Source organism: Phyllobates terribilis, unplaced genomic scaffold (assembly GCF_046119375.1).
Source record: "Phyllobates terribilis strain yellow unplaced genomic scaffold, ASM4611937v1 Scaffold_7__3_contigs__length_470593459, whole genome shotgun sequence".
Classification (NCBI taxonomy): Eukaryota; Metazoa; Chordata; class Amphibia; order Anura; family Dendrobatidae; genus Phyllobates; species Phyllobates terribilis.
In genome coordinates, this window is record NW_027362767.1 from 13,091,672 (window position 1) to 13,113,393 (window position 21,722).

The 21,722-nt window shown below is 48.7% G+C and overlaps 1 protein-coding gene across 1 annotated transcript in view; it reads right to left on the reverse strand.

The window, feature by feature from the left end:
* Window positions 1–1,291: 1,291 nt before the first annotated feature.
* Window positions 1,292–21,722, reverse strand: part of LOC141153413 (interferon-induced very large GTPase 1-like) — a 230,717-nt gene continuing 210,286 nt past the window's right edge. The window contains exon 2 of the mRNA XM_073638163.1: window positions 1,292–11,537. Coding sequence (XP_073494264.1) covers window positions 4,312–11,535 — 7,224 coding nt within the window. The 5' untranslated portion in view covers window positions 11,536–11,537 and the 3' untranslated portion in view covers window positions 1,292–4,311. The remainder of the gene's footprint in view (window positions 11,538–21,722) is intronic.

Genomic DNA, 21,722 nt, shown 5'->3' on the forward strand with positions numbered 1-21,722 from the left:
TGCAAGGATGTGTGGGTTTCCTCCAGTTTCCTCCCACACTCCAAAGACTGATAGGGAATCTAGATTGTGAGCCCCATTGGGGACAGTGATGATAATGTCTGTAAAGTGCTGTGGAATTAATGGCGCTATATAAGTGAGGAACATAAATATATAAAATAAATGATACCACATTAGATGTTATATGGTGCTTGGTGAGAACTTTACAGAATACAATACCTGTGCAGACACAGAACCAGCAGCATGTTGTCTGTGTGTAGAGTATTTCAGCATCATCTATGTGCTGTCCTTTTTAAAAAAGATAATCCATTTTTCATACAGAATTTGTATAGAATTTTAATGTATAGACAAAACCATAACTTACATCAGGTGCAGGGGAGGGGCGCTGCATCCTGAATGTGTAAGAACATCATTCTGAGAAAATCAAATGCATGACAGTGAGAACTCGGTGTGAATGTGATGAGCTGGTGATGTGCAGCAGCCCTTCCACATCGTCGTGCGGCAGCCCTTCCACATCGCCGTGCGGCAGCCCTTCAACATCGCCGTGCGGCAGCCCTTCAACATCGCCGTGCGGCTGCCCTTCCACATCGCCGTGCGGCAGCCCTTCCGCATCGTCGTGCGGCTGCCCTTCCACATCGCCGTGCGGCAGACCTTCCACATCGCCGTGCGGCTGCCCTTCCACATCGCCGTGCGGCAGCCCTTCCGCATCGTCGTGCGGCTGCCCTTCCACATCGCCGTGCGGCAGACCTTCCACATCGCCGTGCGGCAGCCCTTCAACATCGCCGTGCGGCAGCCCTTCAACATCGCCGTGCGGCAGCCCTTCCACATCGCCGAGCGGCAACCCTTCCGCATCGCCGTGCGGCAGCCCTTCCGCATCGCCGTGCGGCAGCCCTTCCGCATCGCCGTGCGGCAGCCCTTCCGCATCGCCGAGAGGCAACCCTTCCGCATCGCCGTGCGGCAGCCCTTCCGCATCGCCGTGCGGCAGCCCTTCCGCATCGCCGTGCGGCAGCCCTTCCGCATCGCAGTGCGGCAGCCCTTCCGCATCGCAGTGCGGCAGCCCTTCCGCATCGCCGAGCGGCAACCCTTCCGCATCGCCGTGCGGCAGCCCTTCCGCATCGCCGTGCGGCAGCCCTTTCACATCGCCGTGCGGCAGCCCTTCCACATCGCCGAGTGGCAACCCTTCCACATCGCCGCGCGGCAGCCCTTCCCCATCGCCGTGCGGCAGCCCTTCCGCATCGCCGTGCGGCAGCCCTTCCGCATCGCAGTGTGGCAGCCCTTCCGCATCGCTGTGCGGCAGCCCTTCCGCATCGCCGTGCGGCAGCCCTTCCGCATCGCCATGCGGCAGCCCTTCCACATCCTGTGCGGCAGCCCAGACTCGTCTTCAGGTCTTCTGATAATCGCTGCCCATTGTCCCCGCAGTGAAGGGTCAGCTGCTGTGCTGCACTCCTTGAAGAGTTATTCTCAGAAATGCATTATTTTTCACCGAACGCAATAAATGCAGACATTGTCAACATGCACAACATGAGGTTTCTTTCTTGTACTTGTGCCTTTTTTTGCACACAGAGATGAATGGCCGGTCCTATTCTTCTTTGCCTGAACTGCATTGGCCTGGGGCGCTGGCGTCCCCTCAGTGCAGCAGAGGTGCCCCTCTCCTCTGTGCTTCTGACCAGAACAAGCTCTATGCGTTATCATCAAGGTCATCTAAGTGTAGAATTCATTTTATGCTTCTGTGCACTGTCTGCTTCTGCACAGTACCCCGCTTGAGGATTTGTGTCTTTTGCCATCTGTGTCAGTATAGTTGCAGTGTGGTTTACAGCATTGTCAGCTGCAGCTGGTTTTAGCAGAGCTCAACTCTCCTGCAATCCTCCTAAATGGCAGTGCAGAGTTGTGCTTGTTGTCTGCTGCTGACAGTTCAGTTTTAGAGATTGCACATGCTGCTCTGTTGATGCATATGTCAGAAAACAGTCCTCTTATAGGTATCAATAGAGTGGCATTTTAAGTTTCACATTACTGGTCTCTCAGCAGCAGGCAACAAACACAGCTCAACTATTCCCAGTCCCTGTATACAGCCTCATCCTGCTGTATATCCTCTTAGTTCCTCTATACCAAGCCCCATCATGCAGTACATCATTTCTTTCAACTAATCTATAGAGAGCTCCCTTCTGCAGCATATGTCTCCTTTCAGACTCTCTATACAGAGCTTCATCCTGCAGTATTTCTCTCTTTTCTGTCCCCTGTATACAAAGCCCCATCCTGCAGTACAATGCTTTTTTCAGACCCTCTGTACAGACTCCCATCCTGCAGTACATTGTTTCTTTCTGCCTCTCTATATAGATCTCCCTCCTGCAGTATATCTGTTTCACCCCTTCTATACAGAGCCCCATCCTGCAAAATCTCTCCTCTTAGCCTTTATATACAGCTCCATCCTGCAGTACATCTCTCCTTTCTGCCACTCTATACAGAGCCCCATCCTGTAGTATATCTCTCCTCTCAGCTCCCTATACACAACTCCAAACTGCAATATATTGCACCTTATTGTCATCTGTATACAGACCATCCTGCAGTACATCTCTCCTTTTTGCCACTCTATACAGAGCCCCATCCTGTAGTATATCTCTCCTCTCAGCTCCCTATACACAACCCCATACTGAAATATATTGCTCCTTATTGTCATCTGTATACAGACCATCCTGCAGTACATCTCTCCTTTTTTCCACTCTATACAGAGCCCCATCCTGTAGTATATCTCTCCTCTCAGCTCCCTATACACAACCCCATACTGCAATATATTGCTCCTTATTGTCATCTGTATACAGACCATCCTGCAGTACATCTCTCCTTTTTGCCACACTATACAGAGCCCCATCCTGTAGTATATCTCTCCTCTCAGCTCCCTATACACAACCCCATACTGAAATATATTGCTCCTTATTGTCATCTGTATACAGACCATCCTGCAGTACATCTCTCCTTTTTTCCACTCTATACAGAGCCCCATCCTGTAGTATATCTCTCCTCTCAGCTCCCTATACACAACCCCATACTGCAATATATTGCTCCTTATTGTCATCTGTATACAGACCATCCTGCAGTACATCTCTCCTTTTTGCCACACTATACAGAGCCCCATCCTGTAGTATATCTCTCCTCTCAACTCCCTATACACAACCCAATACTGCAATATATTGCTCATTGTCATCTGTATACTGTTATGATCTGCAACAAAAACTAAGGAAAGAATGGGGAGAGCTGTCCCTACAGTAAGACTAAGCTGAGTCCCTACGTTGTAGCGGGCAGCCTGTTCCTTGTGAACAGACCCGCCTTCGTCCTCTGCTAGTCTGAACGGAGACCTATAGAATAAAGGGAGGGGTCCCTAAATTATCTAAGGATTGGGACAAAAATGGGACACCTCCTAAACAGAGAAGTTGTTGCAGAACGCCAAAAGACAAACTGACAAAAAGTACTAGAGGTCCCAGAAGACCAAGCGAACTAGACAGAGAAAGGCACTGAAGCACCTGGCTAGAGAGACAGTCAAAAAACACTGAAGTCCAGCACAGCCAGAAGGGCGGAGCTGGAATATATAGGCAGCTGGTCACGTGACCGCAAAACACAAGATAGAAAAAACTAACAGGAGGGTTCTAACATATACAGACTATCCTGCAGTACATCTCTCCTTTTTGCCACTCTATACAGAGCCCCATCCTGTAGTATATCTCTCCTCTCAGCTCCCTATACACAACCCCATACTGCAATATATTGCACTTTATTGTCATCTGTATACAGACCATCCTGCAGTACATCTCTCCTTTTTGCCACTCTATACAGAGCCCCATCCTGCAGTACATCGCTCCTCTAGGTTACTAGCACATGTACACCGCTCCTTCCTGGTTTTAGCTTCCGCACTGTAATGCAATAGGTTTTTCCCCGTTCTGTGACCTCATCCTTCTAGACACATCCCAGAGAACAGCTCTGCTGTCGGGAAGGCAGCAGACAGAGATTGCACTGCACATGATCAACCTTGAGCACTAAAACAACTACTGGACGGTTCCACTGGAAACCAGATGTTAGATGGAGCTTGAAGGAGGTGGAGTGATAGGTGCAAAATGGGTCAGATTTAAAAATTAGTTATATTGGCAAAGCAGAATAAATATGTGTACATGTTTATAAGACTACATTGTAATTTTGGGGATAACCCTTTAAGACTTCTCAGTGGCTCCCACAAGCTGAAGGCAAAGGCATCATTAATTTGGCCCCTGCAGCTTTGTCTACAGCTCCCTGCAGGGGCCAATGTTTTGTAATTATATTGGCTTGCACTTATAGTTCTTCTCTCATTTTGGCCATCATTTCCTTCTTGTCTATTTGTGTCCACTGATCCAGGATCGCTCCTCTATTCTTAAATTTAAGCTTATAATCTGCTTCCAGGTTTTGCCGGAAGTGAGACACGAACCACTTCCAGTACGGCTGGAAGGAGTTGTCCGGTGTGATGCTGCAGTTGGCGTAGTTTGGTCCAGTAGTCCTGTAGTTTCTGTATGGGACCTGAGTTGATTCGTCAATCACCAAACAGTTGTTGGAGCTCACAAGGTTAGAACATATTTCTATGACAAATTCATCAGAACCGATCCATGAGATTCCAGTGATGGCCTGAGGGCGGTGAAATGATACAGAATGGTCACCGTCATGGTTAGCAATGGTGTGGGTACAAATTGCTCCACAGAAGGGGCACTGCTCCCAGCATCTGCACAGCTGTTTGACTAGTATTTCGTGTGGTTTGGTCTCAAAGGAGTCAAAAGTGTTTGTACTTAAGACTTTCTTGAAATCCTCTATAGCGTCGCTCCAAGAAGCACACATGACTTCCTGGATAAACTCGATGTCCTGAATCTCCTGGTGTTCGATGTTCTTCAGGTCGGCTCTCGTGAAGGTCACAAGGTCTCCAATCCTCGTATAGAAGTCATCAAGCCATTCGGTCACTTTGCCATTTTTATCTTTGACAGCCCTGGTGGACCTGCCAATGCTCAAAAGAATGAGTTTCTGGAAATGGTCCAGGCTAATGTGTAAGACGTCCTTTAGTCTATGAGACTGTCCCTCTGTGTAGTAATTGTTAACACTTGTTTTGATGAAGTCTTGGAAAAAAGTCTTTGGAGAATGAAGATATTGCCGGTATTTCTCAAAGTCTTCCTGTTCGGCCAGGTAAATCAAGATGTATGTTTCCAGCCTGGATCGATTACTGGCGAATGGCGGGTAGTTGCTTGTCATCTCATCCACAATTGCCATCCCCGTCCTGACATACAGAGCTGGTTGCATTGCCTGAAGGATCTTTTTACACAAGAAATCTGCAAACATCTTAAGCGAGGCGGCTCCTTGACAAGATATTTCATAACAATTGAAAAACTCCTCCCGTTTAGTCTCCAGGATAACCACAGGGTCATTGGCGAGCTGAAAGTCTCTGTGCATTGACTGAAAGATGGGAACAATCATTCCACAGAAGTGCAGACTGACATGGAAGTTAAACTTCTTCTTTAATGTGAACTTTTGGAAATTCTTTTCATTTATTTGATCGGATACTTCCTGTATTATTTCATAGAAGAAGTCCTTTGTATAGTCCACCTTCTTCCTCTGCTTATCTTCGAAGTATCGGGTTATAACTAGCTTTAGATTCATAAGAAGTTGCTCAATGCTTTTCTCCTCAGAATCCCCAAAGGACAAAAAATAATATAGTTTCTTCATTGCTACATGCTTAGAAACATCAAAACGGAATGGTTTCCACCGTGAGAAGTCATTCAGCTTCTTGCTCCTACTGCTTTCTTCTCTGTAGTATTCGAGCAAGACGTCTTCAGCGTCTCTGATGATCTGGGGCTCCTCATGATTGGGAGAGGTATTGCTGATCTCTGTAACCCACTTTTGCCACAGGAAATTGAATTGATCTTTCAGCTCGGATTCCTCTAGACCTTTGTCCTTCAGGTGGAGGGCTAGCTGCTTACTCTTCCTGCGGAGTTCTTCTTCATAGCCCAGCTGCCGCCGATTGACTTGGTTCTGACTGTTTTTCAGCTGTATATGCTTTGCTGCTTGCCTCTTGGTTTCATCCACCAGGTCCCTCTGTAGACTTTCTAACCTGTATTGAATGTTGGCTTTCCACTGGATCAATATCTCTTTATCCTTCTCCTCGTTAAAGAAAGTTTCAAACTCTGCCTTGATGGACTCAAACCTTTCCTTTGTCTCCATCTCAATACAGCTACGGCTCACGGAGTTAATTTCACCTTTCTTGATTCTGTTGTTCAATGTAGCCTGAAGCTTGAGAAAATGTCGTCTCAGCTGCCAAGTCAGCTTTCTATATTCGCTTTCAACTTTTCTGTAAGCAGAAATTTCTAAGGTATTTTTAAAGCTAAAAACAAAGTTTTCAGTTTTGAGCGCAGTCCATAGGTCCTGTATGCGGACACTAACAGCAGAAATGTTTAGGAGGCACCTGGAGTCTGCCTTTCTGGACAGGAGTATCATATCTTTCACTTTCTGGGTGTTCTCGCTATAATGGGGATTAGGTGGTGCCATCGGTGGATTACCTTCCCACAAGTGAGAAAAATAATAAATGTGGCGATTTGCATGAAAACTGATGACGTCACTGAAGCGCTGGACATGGCACATTTCTTGATCGGCAGCGAGGGCGGTCATCTTATCCAACTCTGCCTGGAGATTTCTTCGCCCGTCTGCATTTTTATCATGTGCGGTTACTTCCCCTACGTTTTGGTGCACAAAGAGGCAGCTTGTAGAAAGCTTCACCTGCTTCATCCTTAGAAATGCCTGGACGGCTATCTGCAGAATATCCTTTATCTCAGAGGGGTTTTCACCAAAGACGTTGATCAATGTCATGTTGCCGACACCAATTACAAAAGTTGCCAATTCGTTATCGTGATTTATTGTTGATTGATTTGACAGCTCCATGGCCCTGAGACCTTCAGTATCAATAGCAAGCATGTAATCAAAGCCAAGCTCATCCTTGAATTCCTCTGCAATTTCCATCAGTTGCATAAATGCTCCTCTCGTGCATCTGCCAGCGCTCACACCAAACTGAAGACCAAACATGGTGTTAAGGACAGTTGACTTGCCTGAACTCTGGACCCCAAGCACAGAAAGCACAAATATCTTCTGATCCCCTATAATCTTAATGACTTCTCTCAGGACAGCTTTTATCCAGTTGATTGGCACATAGCAAGCATCTCCATCCATGAGCTCTATATGGTATCCATAATAAATCATCATATCGGCAGCAATTTTTGGCAGTTCATCAAAACATTTATCTTTATGCTGCAGGTCACGCAAAGCCTCGTAAGTTTGTCCAATCTCTCTCAGGATGTGCTCAAGACCAAAATTACTTGCATTCATTTGTGTTGAGAGAGAATCCAGGTCATCTTGTATTTTTTGTATTAGATCCTTGTCGTGTGGTTGCACTGTCTGCAGAAGAGTCCATGCCCGGTTATACTCATAGCGCAGGCTGGACATGAGGTCATAGGAGTGGTCATCGAGCAATATTTTAAACCACTGCAGAAAGTACTGTTTGGGTGTCATAGGCAAAGACGTCTGTAAAGCAATGAAGTCCTTCATGAACTGATTTTGGCTTGCTTTCTTTAGCTGCTCTTCTCGTACAGAGTTTTTGTCTTTCTCTGTCTGACTGCGGTGATGCTCAATGCTCTGATTCATCTTGTTTTGAAGTTGAGTGAGCTCTCGATCTTTTTTGCACCAAGAGTGCCAAAGATGTCCCGATAGAGGTAATAGCTCCTCCTTGGCTGTCATGAGATCATTTCTTTTCAAGAGGTCCATCATTTCCTCTGCTTTAACTCTACCCTCTAGACATTCCTTACTGTCTTCATCTACATGGAACCCAAATTGTCTCCCTATTTCTGCACACGTTTCAAGACTGCGAGACTGCGGAGATGAAGCCAACAAACGTCTGAGAGAGATGGTTAGTTCTTCCAGAACTTTTGCTTCATTCTGGTTTTTAAGACCAATTATGACTTGCTTGCTATTGGTGTTAACATTTAGAGATGCTTCTCTGTCTGGGGAGATTATTATCAGGGGTTTATTTTTCAAGTTCTCTCCAGACATTTCACTGCTAGAGTTTGACTTAGAATAAACAATGACATTGATTGAAGATATTTTGTGCAAAAATTCGCATTGTTTCTTATGTTCCAGGACATCGCCCCTCAAGTTAACAAAAGCTGCGCACTGAGGAAATTGGTCTGTGTCCTTCCCACTGGGGCTAAACCAAAAGATTTCTGCCATACCATCAATCAGTGCACGGGTTTTCACACTGCCTTTGCAGTTCCTATGGTAGAAGACGTCATGTTTGTGCTTACTTAACAGGTTGGTTAAGAGTTGAGATTTAGAGAATTGATATGATCCAAACCTGGTGAAGGAAATTATTGGGACATCCACTTGACATATGAATTTCTCTTTAAGTATTCCTGTTTCAGAGAGGTTAAAGTCTAGAATACTTTTTTGCACCTGCCTAAATGCCCATAGAGGAAGCTCTATCTCGAAGTCATAAGGCCTTGGTACTAGAAAAGGCAGCGCAAACTGGCAGAAGGACAATTTTGTAAACATGTATTGTCTCATGAAGTCATCTGCACAGTGATACATAGCCATCAAGAGATCCATGGGATGTATGTTCTCCTTCCTTTCTGAGATGGTTGGTATCTCCTCCTCAGAGCAGAAATTTAGTAAATCGTCAACTGTACAGATTGTGTTGACCTCGACTTCAGAGCCACAGGCATTGTTAGAGTTGTTGGTTTTGTTGTTGTCTTCATGAATTAAGTATCTGAATCGATAATCTAATTTCATCAACATCTGTATAAAATGTAGCGGAAGATCTCTCGCATTGTCTGGGATGTTCACCAAAGATGTGTAGACCACGTGAAAGTTTTTCCTTGTCAAACCTTTAGGAAAGTATTGCTCAAGTTGCAGACTCTTCATCAGATTCACGACATCTTGCTTAAAAGTCATTAAGTTGTTCTCTGCACTGCTGGTCGGTAGAGATTCAGTAGTAATACTTTTGTTAGTTGAATGGCAAACTTTCTTTATTTCTTCGGCTAGATTAACCATATTCATGGCTTCATAATCTCCTAAACGCAAATGTTTGAAATCCTTAATTAAAGCCTGTAAGTCACTTAGGTCTTCATGCTTTTGAAGAGCACTAACAATTTCTTGCTCAAGACAAGACTCCAAAACTTTCACCATAAGTTGTAAAAGTTTCCTCTTCTGCTCAGGTGATCTGGGGCGAGTTTCATCACCTACTGTTAGTGCTGCCTCCAGTAAGAAAGCTTGACCTCTGCACACTCCCAGATCTTTGAGAGTGTTATATTCTCTCAATAAATGTTGCATCTCATCAACCATGAAGTTGACCTCGAGCCACCCAAGTCGTTGAAGGAAGTAATCTTTATGGGCTAAATAACCTACACAGCTAGCAGCGCACAGAACAATCATCTCTTCCTCTTTTTGCCCCATGATTCTCAAATTTTTCAAAAACGAACTAAAGTTAGAAGTTATAAGGACATTGATTTCAACTTGTTTGTCCCAGTTTCCGCCCTCGGAGTCGTCATCCGAACTGAGCTGTAGGAGATCATTCTTTGCCTTCAATAAGAAATTAAGTAATGTAGGAAAATCTGAAATGTTACAAATAGGTTTATCTTTCTTCTCTGGATATAACCACCTGGTTATAGCAGAATAAGAGTCTAAGTTTTTATTTGCAAATTCAAGGTTATGGAGAAGGCATTTTAATAAAGACCGGATGACAGGCTCATCTGCTTTCGGGTTCTGTTTGTAGGATTCCATAACCTTCTGTAAGAAAGTGTGAAGTGCCTCGTGAGAGAGGCAAACATTTAACCAGACATTATAATTTCCAGCCTTGTCATTAAGATCTTGTCTGAAATCAATCAATTTCTGCAACTGTTCCTGTGCCGGTTCCACGGTCCAAGAAGGGACTTTAGAGAGGAGTAAATTGGCATCGTACATGGCTGTGGAGATGTTTTCCGCAAGTGGCAAATTCGGTTGTTGGCCGGTGATGGCTGCATAAATGTTCCTTAGATCCTTAGCCGTTTGGTAAATGTCTCTAAAACTCTCTTTGTGCCCAGTCAGTAGAATTTCCCAAACTGGAGTAAGGTAAAAGCCTCGGTCTATCACACTCCAGGTCTTATTGTTGGCCTCCAGTTCAGCCTTCCACTCGTTGAGGGAATCTACAGTCAGTGGTCCTCCGGTTTTAGTCACCGTAAGTTGGATGTCTTTTTGAGCCTTCTTTCTGTCTTTTTTATTAGAGGACTGATTTGTGTCTGTTTTTGTTATGTCATTGCTGACAGATGCAGATCGAATACCAGAGTAGCTGACACTTACAGAAGAATCTAGTACCTCCTGAGTTTCTTTTTTAACTTTCTTCAGCATTTCTTTCTTAAATCCCTTGGAAGTAGCTGTCCACCAGAATATCCCTCCAAAGTGAAGGGGCCCCTGATTGGCATGGGAGCCAAACCGACTGAAGAATTTTCCATATTTTTCTATTAATATGTTTGTTTTTTCTGCCTCATCGCAAAACTCTACAAGCTCGTCAATTGATCTAAGCTCCTCAAGGGCTGCAGGGGAGAGCCAGAGCTGATGCTTCTGTATAAAAGAGGACGCTAGAGGGATGTAGCAGAACTTAGTGGTTGAAATATAGGCATGTTCTTCGTGAGTCTCTATCTTTTGTTTTGATGTGCTATCTGAACTGTAGCATACACTGCCCTCGGCCTGGATACCCCAGAAGCCCACTTTAGCTGAGGTGGCAATACTAAAACCCAACTTCTCCATAGATTTATGGAATGTAGTCTCAGCTTCGGAGGATGAGAATTCCTTTTGCTCTAGCACAGGCCTTTGTTGTGGACCAGTGAGAGAAATGCCACTTGGAATGGAGAGAAGATGGTCACGTTTTTGTAGAATATCTTCTCGATTCATTGTCAGATATATTCCTTCCAGGGCAAGTCCTCCAGAGGCCTGCAACAGAACCTCCGTGTCACATAGCTCCTCACTGCTGGGTAGACGCTTTACAGTCAGGTCGTACTTGTCCATCTTTACCTCCAGAGACTCTGTTAAAGACTGGAAGGGTCTCGTTGTCTTGTCTTTGGCTTTCTTCAAAGCTTCTGCTTCTATCTTAACTGTCTTAATATTTTCTTTGGCATTCAGCTTCATGTTTTTCACTTCATCCAGTTGTGTTTTCCCTTTTAGCTCATTGTTATTTCTTTTTCTGACTTCTTCATCTTGGATTTCTTTCAGTGAAGTTTGAGGATGATTGATATTGAGCATCTTTGTAAGGGCTTGTTTTTCCCAAGGAAACTCTGCATACTTCTCTATCTTCTGGTAATCCTCAGGACCCAAATTTTCCAAACTTTGTGTACTTTCCACTCCCAGATCTCTACAGAAGAGTGGAATCCATTTTTCTGGCTTGAGCCCCACATCTTTCAGTCTTTTGGTGAGGGTGAGGTTGGTGGAGTCTTCATCTCTCTCCTCCGCATGGTGAGCCTCGGCCATAGCTGTAAGACACAGAAAATCTTGTCTTAATAGTGCACAGTGACTTCTGTCCTTACATATTAGATTATAACAAACCTGCAAACATTAGTGATATGATATTAAATGCGATCTTACTTTATACAAGATTTCACACTTTGATGAAGTTGTGAATGTTTCAGTTCAAGATTTAGCATTTTATTATACTTTCTTCAGCATTAATAGCCTAAGTAGAAGTAAATATATTTATTTTTCTATTGATCAAGTGACTCTACTTTCTTAAAGGGAATGTGTCATCAGAAAAATACCTATTTGTTTAAATCATTTTTTTGTGTTAAATTTATTTATTTTTTTTCAATTTGGGAATGTTTTTTTTCCATATCACAATTGTAATTTTCACACTGGCCACTGAGGCTTTTTTTTAGACTTTAAATCCTATAGATTGTGTGGGTATAAAACATATATGTCACGGATTTACCGCAACAGAGAGGAGCCAGAAGACGACAATGTCTGATTTCCTCCTACTCCTGCACTCACTAGAAGCCTTTCACCTTCATAATAAATGGTGCAGGTTTCTTTCAGCAGTGCAGGGGTTAATCTGCTCAGTTGTGAGCTACTAGGGCGGCATGGTGGCTCAGTGGTTAGCACAGCAGCCTTGCAGCACTGGGGTCCTGGATTCAAATCCCACCAAGGACGACATCTGCAAGGAGTTTGTATGTTCTCCCCGTGTTTGCGTGGGTTTTCTCCGGTTTCCTCCCACACTCAAAAGACATACTGATAGGGAATCTAGATTGTGAGCCCCGATGGGGACAATGACAATAATGTATGTAAAGCGCCGCAGAATATGTTAGTGCTATATAAAAATGATTATTATTACTGGAAGCTTAGCTGCATTAAGGCTCTCAGCTGTCCAGTGTTAGCCACTGCCAGCTTCTCTATATTCTGGGCTTTGGCTTGGAGTCATTGCCAGAGCTAGCTTATGCTGCATTGTGCTAGGAGTGTGGCGGAGAGCTGGTTGTTTGAGAAGGCATTTGGAGGATTTAAACTAAGACTGTTGCGCCGTTTAGTTTGTGTGTAATCCTCTTCTTCTATTTTGGTTTGTTCCCCATCCTCCACTTCCCGGTGTTAACATCTGTTGTTTGTGTGCATTTATTTGTATGTTGGTATTTTCTTTCATCCCTGTTTGCATTTCCTTGTTAGTCTGGTTGGTGTACTGCCATTCACTACTACTCCCCTCTTCCCTGGGTGGGGGAAGGGAACAGACTGAGGGTGGATTGAGGAGCTCAGACAAGGTATGTGGCCCCGGCGTCTTCACCTACAGAAGTAATCTGGGGAACAGGGCCACCTAGGGCGCCCATAGCGTTAGGGACAGGGAAGGAGCCCCTGGCCCTGGGATACCTGACAACAGAGTTGTGACAATATAGATGTGATTATGAAGAGACTCGTGTGCTCGGAAAGATGAGATACGGACCAACCATGCAGCGGCCTCAGACTTCCTTACCAGCAGTGATCTTTATTCACACCTAAAGCTTATCATCCACAGAAGGGAAAAGTCTTCTTCAGACACTGATTTCTAGACGACCCAACAAATTAATGTGTATCTTATGTTCAGCCTTTGGCCTCATTTAGGAATCAGTGATTTTTCATATCCGTAAAAAAAAAACCGTCTAACTATCATCAGTGTTTTGATACAAATCCTCATCAGCGTTTGGTGTGAGAACAATTCCAGAGCTTCTCCTACACACCCCATTGGTGAAAACTGGCAGAACACGGATTGGATCCATGCGCTGTCAGTGATTTTTCTAGGGCCCCTAGACATGTGCGAGTCACATAGACATGACTGTATTTAGAGGTCATGAGCTGACATCTCAGCGCAGTGGGCATGATTGTAATGCACACGCCCGGGCTGAGCGGCGTGTGCGTGTGATTCCACTGGACCGTGCCGGAGAGTGAATGCCTGGAGGGGCGCAACTAGGTATTCACCCGATCCGACCAGGGTCGCACGACGGCATACGACGCCAGTGCACCCAGGAGGAACCGAGCAGAGGGACCAGGTGCTACTCCAGGACAGACCCCGGACACGGCTGTTGACCCACACAGGGGAATACAGGAACAGACAGGTTAGGCTGGCACACAGACTGGTGGGTATAGGCAGGCACGACTGGTATGCAGGCAGGCGGGTATGCAGGCAGGGGGGTACAGGCAAGCACGGCTAGAGTGCAAACAGGGAGGCACTAGCAGGTAGGAACACAGGTGGGATAGGACCCAGTACACACTGGGACTCTGGAACAGAACCGCAGATGTGGCAGACAAACACAGCAGAGTGAGGCCGCCCAGAGCGGCGAGCGAGAGCAGAGCAGGACGAGACCGCCTGGAGCGGTGAGCAAGAGCAGAGCAGGACGAGACCGCCTGGAGCGGCGAGCAAGAGCAGAGCAGGACGAGACCGCCTGGAGCGGCGAGCAAGAGCAGAGCGGCGAGCAAGAGCAGAGCAGGACGAGACCGCCTGGAGCGGCGAGCAAGAGCAGAGCAGGACGAGACCGCCTGGAGCGGCGAGCAAGAGCAGAGCAGGACGAGACCGCCTGGAGCGGTGAGCAAGAGCAGAGCAGGACGAGACCGCCTGGAGCGGTGAGCAAGAGCAGAGCAGGACGAGACCGCCTGGAGCGGTGAGCAAGAGCAGAGCAGGACGAGACCGCCTGGAGCGGTGAGCAAGAGCAGAGCAGGACGAGACCGCCTGGAGCGGTGAGCAAGAGCAGAGCAGGGCGAGACCGCCTGGAGCGGTGAGCAAGAGCAGAGCAGGACGAGACCGCCTGGAGCGGTGAGCAAGAGCAGAGCAGGACGAGACTGCCGGAGCAGTGAGCAAAGGAGTCAGAGTGGAGCGAGACTGCCGGAGCAGTGAGCAAAGGAGTCAGAGCGGAGCGAGACTGAGCAGGGGGGACAGGGCTCTGTTCACACGGAACAGACAGGAAGGGAAAGGCAGAGCCAGATACCCACAAAGTACTTGCAGTGAAGTAGCGAGTGGACCACAAACACACAAACGGGAGTACAGAGACAACAAGCAGGAGTTAGGTACAAGTTCAGACTCTGCGGAAAAAGGAAAGGAACGGACATAGAGGCAAAACAGGTAAAGGATAGGAGAGAGTTCAGACTGGAACTGAGTGTACGGAAGAGACCGACACTGCAGCGGATACAGGAGCGGGTCTGGGAATACGGCCCCCAGAGAGGCGGGACAAACAGGCAAGGAGTGTGTTCAGACAGGACAGACAAGATACAGGAGCGGGTCTAGGTAATCGGCCCCTAGAAGGCGGGAGGAACAGGCTAGGAGCGAGTTCAGATAGGACAGACAAGATACAGGAGCGGGTCTAGGTAATCGGCCCCTAGAAGGCGGGAGGAACAGGCTAGGAGCGTGTTCAGACAGGCCTGGAAATACAGCCTCCAGGAAAGGCAGACAAGAGAACACAGAACGGGACCTGGCACCTTCAGAGTGCAAGCACACACTGAATGAAACACAATGCTCAGGCAGGGATTGATTGGAGCAGCTGGGTTATATACCAGGTGACAGACAGCAATAGGCTGAGGACGCACAAGGGGTGTGACCCACAGCAGGTACAAAAAGCAGGAAGTGATCGGGCGCCGCCCTTAAGCAGCAGAAACAGACACAAACAGACAGCATGGAGGGAAGCCAGAGAGACATTCTGGACTGGAGATCAAGTGCGCGCTCTTGCACAGTGGGAGATGGACCACCATGCAAGGGCGCCGCCAGGTATGTTACAGTACCCCCCCCTTACGCCCCCTCTTCTTCAGGCCTGCCAGAATCTTCCGCAGGGAATTCGAGGGCCAATCCTTCACTTTAAAGGAGATCACTCCCACTGTCCACAGGAAAAACTGGTCTCATCTGGTTAGCTAGGATGCTACCTCCTATCCAGCCATCCTCAGCAACAGACGAAACGGGTGGAGTACCAGGAACAGCACACAAGGAAGTCTCTCTCCACATATTTTCAGGTGGCACCCCAGAGGGTACAGGAGACAACTGGAAGTCCTCCACCGGGTTGGAGGGGAGCAGGGACTTGGGGGTAAACTCTGCTTCGAGGTACATCTTGTCAAGCTCACAGGAAGAAATAGACGGATTATCAGGTACAGGATGAGGAAAAATCACTGTCTCTTTGTTATCTGGTGGTACCCCGGAGGATTCAGGAAACAACTGGACGTCCTCCGCCGGGTCAGAAGAGTGCAGAGGCTCGGAGAAAACATCTGCTTCAGAGTACACTAGGTCGGACTCACTGGACGAAGCAGGCGAGGTATCGGGTACCGAGTATAGGAAAGTCTCTATCCATTCACCACCAGGTCGCACCCCGAAGGGTTCTGGAGACAACTGGAGGTCCTCCGCCCGGTCGGAGGGGTGTAGAGACTCGGGAGTAACCTCTGCTTCGGAGTACACTAGGTTGGACTTACTGGACGAAGCGAGCGAGGTATCAGGTACAGAGTATAGGAGAGTCTCTGTCCTTTCGCTACCAGGTAGCACCCCGAAGGGTCATGGAGACAACTGGAGGTCCTCCGCATGGTCGGAGGGGTGTAGAGACTCATGGGTAACCCCTGCTTCAGAGTACACTAGGTTGGACTCACTGGACAAAGCGAGCGAGGTATCAGGTACAGAGTATAGAAGAGTCTCTGTCCTTTCGCTACCAGGTAGCACCCCGAAGGGTTCTGGAGACAACTGGAGGTCCTCCGCCTGGTCGGAGGGGTGTAGAGACTCGGGGGTAACTACCACTTTGGGGTACCCATTGTCAGGCTCACAGGACGGAGCGGACAAAGTATCGAGTACCAGGTGTAGAGAAGTCTCTCTCCATTTGTCATTGAGTGGTATCCCGGAGGATTCAGGAGGCAACTGGAGGTCCTCCGCCAGGTAGTAGAGGTGCACAGACTCTGAGGTAATCACAGCTTCGGAGCATCCTTGGACATGCACACCGGTTAAAGAGAAAGAAGCATCTGATGCCGGGTGCAGGAAGTTCTCCTGTGTGGAGTCTGGATGGGCAGTAGTCTCTTCGGGCAGGAGAACTGGTGCACTACCCACGCACATTAACCGTTGGGGCTTCTCCGGGATACAGGGAGATGAAGCTTCAGTAGGGACTTCAAGGTTGGGGTCAGGAGGTCTCAGGCAGGACAGACCCTGGCGTGACGGCTTGCCTCTACGTCTAGCACGTCTGGACTGCCTCTTGAGGTTGGGAGAAGTATTCCGGAGAGCGTAGTCACCCTGTGAGGATTCTGGGTGGGCAGTAGTCTCATTGGGCTGGAGGACTATTGCGCTACCCACACACATTACCCATCGGGGCTGCTCCGGGATATTGGGAAGTGAAGCTTCAGCAGGAGCCTCCGGGTTAGGATCATCGAAGACCATTAGAAAGGCCACCAGGAAGGCCATTATGTCCAGGACGATAGGATCCTGTGTTTCCCATAGGGGGTTGATCCATTCCAAGGCATCACCCGCTAGGTTAGACATAATGAATGCCACCTTAACCCGATCGGTGGGAAAACATAGAGGGTAGAACTTGAAATGCAGCAAGCATTGCTCCACAAATGCACGACTCTGTCTTGGATCCCCATAGTAACGTGGCGGATCCGCAGGAACGAGAGCAGATAGATCCATCTGGACGGGTGCGTAATTCGCCAGGAACTCAGCTAGAGAAAAAAAAATTGTATTTATTTATTTTTAATGCATGTATTCGCTGGAAAACGTCTCAGAGAGCGAAGGCCGTGGGGCTCAATGGGAACCATGGCCTGAGCATGCTGTAATGCACACGCCCGGGCTGAGCGGCGTGTGCGTGTGATTCCACTGGACCGTGCCGGAGAGTGAATGCCTGGAGGGGCGCAACTAGGTATTCTCCCGATCCGACCAGGGTCGCACGACGGCATACGACGCCAGTGCACCCAGGAGGAACCGAGCAGAGGGACCAGGTGCTACTCCAGGACAGACCCCGGACACGGCTGTTGACCCACACAGGGGAATACAGGAACAGACTGGTTAGGCTGGCACACAGACTGGTGGGAATAGGCAGGCACGACTGGTATGCGGGCAGCCGGGTATGCAGGCAGGGGGGTACAGGCAAGCACGGCTAGAGTGCAGACAGGGAGGCACTAGCAGGTAGGAACACAGGCGGGATAGGACCCAGTACATACTGGGACTCTGGAACAGAACCGCAGATGTGGCAGACAAATACAGCAGAGTGAGGCTGCCCAGAGAGGTGAGCGAGAGCAGGGCAGGACGAGACCGCCCGGAGCGGTAAGCAAGAGCAGAGCAGGACGAGACCGCCTGGAGCGGTGAGCAAGAGCAGAGCAGGACGAGACCGCCTGGAGCGGTGAGCAAGAGCAGAGCAGGACGAGACCGCCTGGAGCGGTGAGCAAGAGCAGAGCAGGACGAGACCGCCTGGAGCGGTGAGCAAGAGCAGAGCAGGACGAGACCGCCTGGAGCGGTGAGCAAGAGCAGAGCAGGACGAGACCGCCTGGAGCGGTGAGCAAGAGCAGAGCAGGACGAGACCGCCTGGAGCGGTGAGCAAGAGCAGAGCAGGACGAGACCGCCTGGAGCGGGGAGCAAGAGCAGAGCAGGACGAGACCGCCTGGAGCGGTGAGCAAGAGCAGAGCAGGACGAGACCGCCTGGAGCGGTGAGCAAGAGCAGAGCAGGACGAGACCGCCTGGAGCGGTGAGCAAGAGCAGAGCAGGACGAGACCGCCTGGAGCGGTGAGCAAGAGCAGAGCAGGACGAGACCGCCTGGAGCGGTGAGCAAGAGCAGAGCAGGACGAGGCCGCCTGAAGCGGCGAGCAAGAGCAGAGCAGGACGAGGCCACCTGAAGCGGCGAGCAAGAGCAGAGCAGGACGAGGCCGCCTGAAGCGGCGAGCAAGAGCAGAGCAGGACGAGGCCGCCTGAAGCGGCGAGCAAAAGCAGAGCAGGACGAGGCCGCCTGAAGCGGCGAGCAAGAGCAGAGCAGGACGAGGCCGCCTGAAGCGGCGAGCAAGAGCAGAGCAGGACGAGGCCGCCTGAAGCGGCGAGCAAGAGCAGAGCAGGACGAGGCCGCCTGAAGCGGTGAGCAAGAGCAGAGCAGGACGAGGCCGCCTGAAGCGGTGAGCAAGAGCAGAGCAGGACGAGGCCGCCTGAAGCGGTGAGCAAGAGCAGAGCAGGATGAGGCCGCCTGAAGCAGTGAGCAAGAGCAGAGCAGGACGAGGCCGCCAGGAGCGGTGAGCAAGAGCAGAGCAGGACGAGACTGCCGGAGCAGTGAGCAAAGGAGTCAGAGCGGAGCGAGACTGCCGCAGCAGTGAGCAAAGGAGTCAGAGCGGAGCGAGACTGAGCAGGGGGGACAGGGCTCTGTTCACACGGAACAGACAGGAAGGGAAAGGCAGAGCCAGATACCCACAAGGTACTTGCAGTCAAGTAGCGAGTGGACCACAAACTCACAAACGGGAGTACAGAGACAACAAGCAGGAGTTAGGTACAAGTTCAGACTCTGCGGAAAAAGGAAAGGAACGGACATAGAGGCAAAACAGGTAAAGGATAGGAGAGAGTTCAGACTGGAACTGAGTGTACGGAAGAGACCGACACTGCAGTGGGATACAGGAGCGGGTCTGGGAATAAGGCCCCCAGAGAGGCGGGACGAACAGGCAAGGAGCATGTTCAGACAGGACAGACAAGATACAGGAGCGGGTCTAGGTAATCGGCCCCTAGAAGGCGGGAGAAACAGGCTAGGAGCGTGTTCAGACAGGCCTGGAAATACAGCCTCCAGGAAAGGCAGACAAGAGAACACAGAACAGGACCTGGCACCTTCAGAGTGCAAGCACACACTGAATGAAACACAATGCTCTGCTCAGGCAGGGATTGATTGGAGCAGCTGGGTTAAATACCAGGTGACAGACGCACAAGGGGTGTGCCTGCAGCAGGTACAAAAAGCAGGAAGTGATCGGGCGCCGCCCTTAAGCAGCAGAAACAGACACAAACAGACAGCATGGAGGGAAGCCAGAGAGACATTCTGGACTGGAGATCAAGTGCGCGCTCTTGCACAGTGGGAGATGGACCACCATGCAAGGGCGCCGCCAGGTATGTTACAATGATGTTATTGCGCTTGCTGCCCGGAGCTTCAGAACACAAGCTGCAGAGACTGGAGTGGTGGGTGAACAAGGAGAGGTGAGTAGTTTGCTTTCTTCATCAATGAATACATGTATGGGGATATACTGTGGGCCGATCATAAAGTATGGGGAGCTTTGCAGGCCATCAGATGCATGTGGGTGGGACTGCGGGGGTAAGCAAATTGGGTGTGGAGCTTCGAAGGCCATAATACTGTGAAAGGGGCAGTGGTGCTGTGGGGGTGATCATACTGTGTGGGGACCATTATACTGTGTAAAGGACATTATACTGTTGTCGGGGTAAAAGAGAATATATATATTTGTAACTTTTATACTTTTGTAACTTTTATACGCTTTTTTTGCTAATGTACTAACCACCATTTTGTGTCTTATAACAATAAGCTTTCCTTGCTACGTATTACTCAAATCGAAACTTAAACTAAGACAGTTCCAGTATTGCCAAGACTTATTTCAGAGAAACGAAACAAGATTATAAGCTGACGGCTGCAATATCTGCCCAGAGACTGAGATAAGGAGATGTGGACCAATCAGGAGTGGTCAGACACTGGACTTTCATGGCTTACCCCGCTCCGGACAACTCCTTTCCCCTCCCATTATGTAGTGTATTTAGGTTTGTGCATGTAAAAAATAAACACAGAACATTGCTGAGGACGTTGTCTGTAGTAGCCTTCTGAGCATGCTCTGAGCTTGAACCAGCTTGTTGTCTGACTCATTCTTTGAATGGTTGACCCATGCTCATAGTTTGAATTTGGAGTGACTGGAGGACGAGTGGAATGTCATCACGACCCCCACAAATGGCGCCCAACGTGGGGCGTGGCTAGCGGTACGCCGCCCTCCCGGACCCATATTGCTGATTTCCCTGGTGGTGACCGCGGTGGCTGAATTTGAGGCCTGATCAACCTCCATCGAACACGGTAAGTTGAGATGTATTTTATATGTCTCACTTGCCTGTGTGTCAGCCGCAGCGGTTCCTGTTGGGTTGTCAGGTTGGATCTGGGTGGGTGACCGGTCGAGTGGTGAGACCTTGGGCGTCCCGCACCACGTCCTGAACCAGCAAGTGTTAAAACGAGTGACGTCGCATGCCTGCGCGTGCTCGTGTGCACACCACCTCCTCCTCCCCCGGTCACTGTACTTTTCTTAGATAGCTGCCTCCCGTAACTGATAGTCAAGGTTACAAAGCATTCCTGAATTGTAGTGTAAGGGAGAAAGAATCTGTGACGAATTGAGGTGTGCTCTTCGTCTAACACAGAGACTGCTGTAAAGTCAAGGTTAGGAAACAGTGTATTGAGGTGTCTCTACACTGTCGGGTGGTACCGTGGTAGGAAAGCAGATAGATTGAGGTGTCTCTCTATCTAAACAGTGTATCGAGGTGTCTCTACACTGTCGGGTGGTACCGTGGTAGGAAAGCAGATAGATTGAGGTGTCTCTCTATCTAAACAGTGTATCGAGGTGTCTCTACACTGTCGGGTGGTACCGTGGTAGGAAAGGAGATAGATTGAGGTGTCTCTCTATCTCATCAGTGTATCGAGGTGTCTCTACACTGACGGGTGGTGACCTGTAGTCAGGGTGCCGTGGTGAGTCGCACTGTAAAGTCGCCATTCAAGGCTAGGAAAGGAGTTAGATTGAGGTGTCTCTCTATCTCATCAGTGTATTGAGGTGTGCTCTACACTGAGGAATGGCGACCTGTGGACTGCACCAGTGATCTGAGTCGCGACAGATCATTGCATTCTATAAGAAAATGTTGAGTATATTCAAATTTGAAAGATCTCGTAAGTTGTGGAATGCTGCTGTGGGAGTTAAGCCAATTAGTGGAGTTACGGGAAGGCAAGAAGGCAAGAAGAATGTTAGGAATTTGTAGAATATGATAAGCTTATCCAGTACAGGCAGGCTTTAGTCTTCAGTTTAGAAAGAATGTGTTACACACAAGTTGGGAAAGTTGGGTGAGGATTTCTGCAAGCACATCTTAGAGTAGATGGTGCAGGGGGGAACAGAGAATGCCGAGCCTTTGCTCGGATACATGAAAGCTGCAGAATGTGATTTGTTATGTGACCCTAAATTGGCCGTAACCCCGTTGATGCCTGTCACTA